Here is a 4,268-nt window from a genome sequence, read left to right on the forward strand (position 1 = left end):
CCGATACCGATAGGGGGCCGATTATATCGTGCATCCCTACTCCAGACCACAAGAGGGCGATGATCATCACGACATATGGAACCTCAATATTGACCAGATGGACCAGAACCTTCTTAGAAAAATAAATAAGATGCCGTCCAGAGAACACGGAGGGCAGAAAGCAAAGGTTGCTTTTTCTAACTATTTTATAAACACTTAAAGGTATTGAGGAGGATTTTCTCAAATCTTTTAAAAGACCCGCCCTCTACACTTAAAAAAAAAATGCACATGCGAGAGCTTTGCTTAAAAGTTGCTGTTTTCATATCTGATACAAGCTTACTGTGTCTGAACGTCACCTAAATCCTTCCCTCAATCACTGCATAGAGCGGGGACTAGATAGTGGACTTTGTAGCTAACTCAGTTAACTGACCGATCAGACAGATACCGATAACATCTGTTTGAAATGGATGTGTGTGTGTGTCTATATGAAGAACTGCAAACTACTTGGATGTAAAATAATTGCCATCATGGCTCTTTTGGCTCTGAAAATGGTATCGGTGCTCTATTAGTTGGTATTCGCCGATACCGATACCAATATCACCATTTTAGTGCTGCATCAGGGCCCTGAACGATACTGGTATCGGTATCAGTGCAACAATAACTGTAAGTATTTTCAAACGGCCTAAAAAGTCCATAAATAAACTTTTCAATATAAAAATGTTTTATTAATTTTAATGTTATGTGTCCTTCTTGATTTTCTTGCTCATTTATACAAATTTAAAGGCAGTTATTTAACTTCTTCACCTTCAGCACCATCTTCTCCGCCACTCCTGGAGGGAAGCCCATCCTGTCGTTGGGACCAGACAGCAGCCGATAAAAGTCCGTTTTTCGGTATAGAAATCCGAAGTAGACCTGCAGGAAGTCCTGGATGTTTCCAACGTGCTGCAGGATCCCCAGCAGAGCGTTGTCATACATTTCTGTCATCTCCAGCCGCGACGCCATCCCTCCGCTCAACGGTTCCACCTGCCAACAAACCGGAGGAGACCTCAGAGCGACAACACAACACCGTCCGGACACACAAGTTTGAGGAGAAGTGGGACGAGTTCAGCTTCTTTAGAAATGTTTTGCTCGTTCCAGAACAATACGAATACTTCCGGCTTTTAAGTTTCAAAATAAAAGCTTGGTGTTCTTCACTAACAGTTGAATGCAAAAAAAAGTTGTTTTTAATGGAGGAAATGTTATTGTATTATTATTTCTTGCAATATACGTGTTTTTATTTATTTATTTACTTTTAAATGTACTTAAAAGGCTAGTTTTTAAAAACCATTTATTTATTTATTGCACTTCCTGTTGGTACGTGTTATTTCCCGTCCGGTGGGAACCCCAAATCAGTTAACGTTCCAAGTCTAAGTTTGAGCTACGAGTTTCGGGATGAAATAACTTTTTTACTTGCAAGCTGTAATCATCCCCGGGACTGAAAAAAACATTTTATTTTGTATTTTAATTTTAACAGTTCTGGAGGGGAAATAATGGCATTCTTTATTTCTATTTAACTGTAGCTCCGGTTACATTTGAACGTTACAGAAACATGGCGGCGTCCTTGAACAACTCTGGGAGCGCGAGGCTTCTGGTAAGAAGATGATTGAAAAGTCAAACATTTGGAAAATGTCTACCTAATATTTGGTGTTAATGATCTGTTAGTAATGTTAAGGTGCGCTCATCTGGTCACATGGCTTCCTAAGAAACAATATAATGACGTAATAACCTGCTGGTTTAATAACAGTCTTGCTAAAAGGAAACAATTTTACCTATTTCTGTTTCAAACATGTAAACTATTCAAAAGAAAACTGAGAAATAACTTAAATTCCATCCTATCAATAGAACTTGCTCATTATCTCAGTTATTCATTATGAGGAAATATCTGCTAAATAGATTTGTTCTTGCTCTAGATGGAAAAAAATCGTGCTGTTAAAATAAAAATACACTTTTTATTTTAACAGCATTTTCAAAATAAAACAGTTCTTAGTTTGTTTTATACTGTACAGTAAAAGCCAAAACTTGAGTTAACAAAAATCTGGATTTCTTATTTTTCTACTTTCACTGCTTTTGCTTCCTGAAACTTTATTTATTTATTTATTTATTTTAGCTATTCCTCACTTAAAAATAGAAAACAATCATAATATTCGAATAGCCGTACTGTTACCTGCCATTTATATTTCATTACGGCTGATATATGAGGTATGTTTAGTGTCCATCCTTCCTGTTAAATGCATAAATCCCTAAAGTTCTGCAGATGTTTTGCTTTTTAAAAAGGTTTTAAGCCTAAATAATAAATCTGGGTTTGGATCCACTGATCACACAGAGACATTTTGATGATCATCAGAAAATATCTCCTGTTTAGAGTCAGCACAGGCCGATCACTGATGATTACTCCTCTCTAGTGATGGTGGGTAGGGCAACAGAAAATATATTCAAGTAAAAATAGCGCTACTTCAACAGATTTATATTGGAGTAAAAGACAAAATAAATAGTCTCCTTAAAAAGTGTATATTTGACAAAAAGGCTGCTTAAGTAGTGAGTTTTACTATTTTAAGGTACAGGATGTAATCAGACTATAATACAAAGCTGGGCTCAAGTTGCTTTTGTTTTAAAGTCTCAACGTAATTAATAGAAATAGGAAAATAAATTCAGGTTAAATAAATTATGAGTCTATTTTTATATAAAACTATTCCTTATAGTGTATCATTTATGTATAAGAGAGCAGCTTACACTGCCTCCAGTTACAATATATACTTTTTACTTTGCATTACTTTGACCTCGAAGTCTCAGCAGATAAATTTAACATTAAAACAACAAAGGTTGGGTAAAAATATCCAAAAAAGTTCAAAACAATCCACTGGACTTTGTTTCCAATTTTCAAGACCACCTCCCACCCTTTTCTTTAAAAAAAATTCTGTTTTATTAATTATTTAAAAATAATAAGGTGATAGCTTCAGGGGTGTTGAGATAGGATCCCAGTAAAAAAAAAAAAATAATAAAATTTTTACAGCTGAATTGATCAGTTTTTCTTGAGTTTTGATTTTATAGAAAACTGTAATTTTAACTTAAATTAATTTAAAAATATGTAAAATTCCTAAATTGTGAATTTATATTGACCCAATATTCCAAATAATAGCTTTATTTGATCTTTTAGATATTTATATAGCTACAATTTTTTGAGTTGCTGTTTTGCTATACTAAGGGATTTTTATTTTGATTTTAAAGATAATCCAAATTAATATTTTCAAGCCAAAATTAAACATTTTCAGTTGAAAGACATATCATTTAAATTAAACCTTATTGAGGTGGAAATTTCACCTCATGCAGATTTCTTAATGTATTTCAATCCCTTTCCTGATTTTTTATTTTTTATTTTTTTGCTTCATGCTTTTCTGTGCCCCTATGAAAACATGGTGCCCCCCCCCGGAACATTTGGTCTAGAACCACCACTGCCTCCCATCCAGGAAGCTTTTTCAACTCAAAATAGCGTTGAGTTCTAGGCTTTGTAGAGTGGCCCAAAAACCAAGCCCTGTTTTCACTTGTTTTTAACTTTTTTGGAAACTTAAAATGTCTATAAAGTTCCTTTCATTTAATCAGTAAATTTATTTTTTTTTTTTATCCCTGAGGAAAAAGAAGCCAGACTTTAGATAATATTGACATTTTTCTCCTTATCTCTGAGTTTGGGTCATAAAAACCTTGCAAGCGTTTCTATGACAACTGTCTTCCCTCTCTCCAGGCTGCGCTGGCCCGCTCCAGTGTTCTGTTCAAATCCTTGGAAAGCAGAAGCCTCCATGTGACGGCGGTCTGCTGCAAGGTAAACACAGTCATGCATTACGTTTCTTTCCCCTGTTGAAGAAATTCCTTCGCTTTATATTCTGTTTATGTCTAAATCAAACAATTGGCTCTAGAAACGGCCCCCAAACTCACTGAATGGTTTGTGTTGGCTTACTTTGTGAACTTTTGTGTTTCATGTCTTGCTTTTTCGTTCTTCTCAGAACCGAGCGGCTCGGATCCGAATTGGCAAAGGAGACAAACCGCTGACCTACGAGCAAGCGCATCATCCTCATCAAATCGCGCACCGCAAAGGATGGCTATCTCAGCACACCGGTGAGCAACGCTGAAGAGCACATGCTCTCTGGTTCATAACATAAACTTAAAACAGAATAAATAAATAAATATGTTTTTTTTTTTTACATTTCCATTTCATTCTGTGCAGTCTGCTCAGAGTATGATAATTATGCAGCACTTAA

General features: G+C 35.5%; 2 protein-coding genes across 2 annotated transcripts in view; one reads left to right on the top strand and one right to left on the bottom strand.

Annotated features, from left to right (window-relative positions):
• The window catches only part of LOC107099152 (nudC domain-containing protein 3-like), a gene marked incomplete at its 3' end in the record, with an annotated part of 2,850 nt that extends 1,720 nt beyond the window's left edge, over positions 1-1,130 (bottom strand). The window contains exon 1 of the mRNA XM_015397167.1: positions 784-1,130. Within this exon, the coding sequence (XP_015252653.1) occupies positions 784-981 (198 nt within the window). The remainder of the gene's footprint in view (positions 1-783) is intronic.
• Positions 1,131-1,375: 245 nt separating this feature from the next.
• The window catches only part of mrps24 (mitochondrial ribosomal protein S24), a 5,527-nt gene continuing 2,634 nt past the window's right edge, over positions 1,376-4,268 (top strand). The window contains exons 1-3 of the mRNA XM_015397170.1: positions 1,376-1,609; positions 3,755-3,832; positions 4,014-4,125. Of these exons, the coding sequence (XP_015252656.1) occupies positions 1,568-1,609; positions 3,755-3,832; positions 4,014-4,125 (232 nt within the window). The 5' untranslated portion in view covers positions 1,376-1,567. The remainder of the gene's footprint in view (positions 1,610-3,754; positions 3,833-4,013; positions 4,126-4,268) is intronic.

This window comes from Cyprinodon variegatus, unplaced genomic scaffold, assembly GCF_000732505.1.
Source record: "Cyprinodon variegatus isolate N-32 unplaced genomic scaffold, C_variegatus-1.0 Scaffold842, whole genome shotgun sequence".
Lineage (NCBI taxonomy): Eukaryota > Metazoa > Chordata > Actinopteri > Cyprinodontiformes > Cyprinodontidae > Cyprinodon > Cyprinodon variegatus.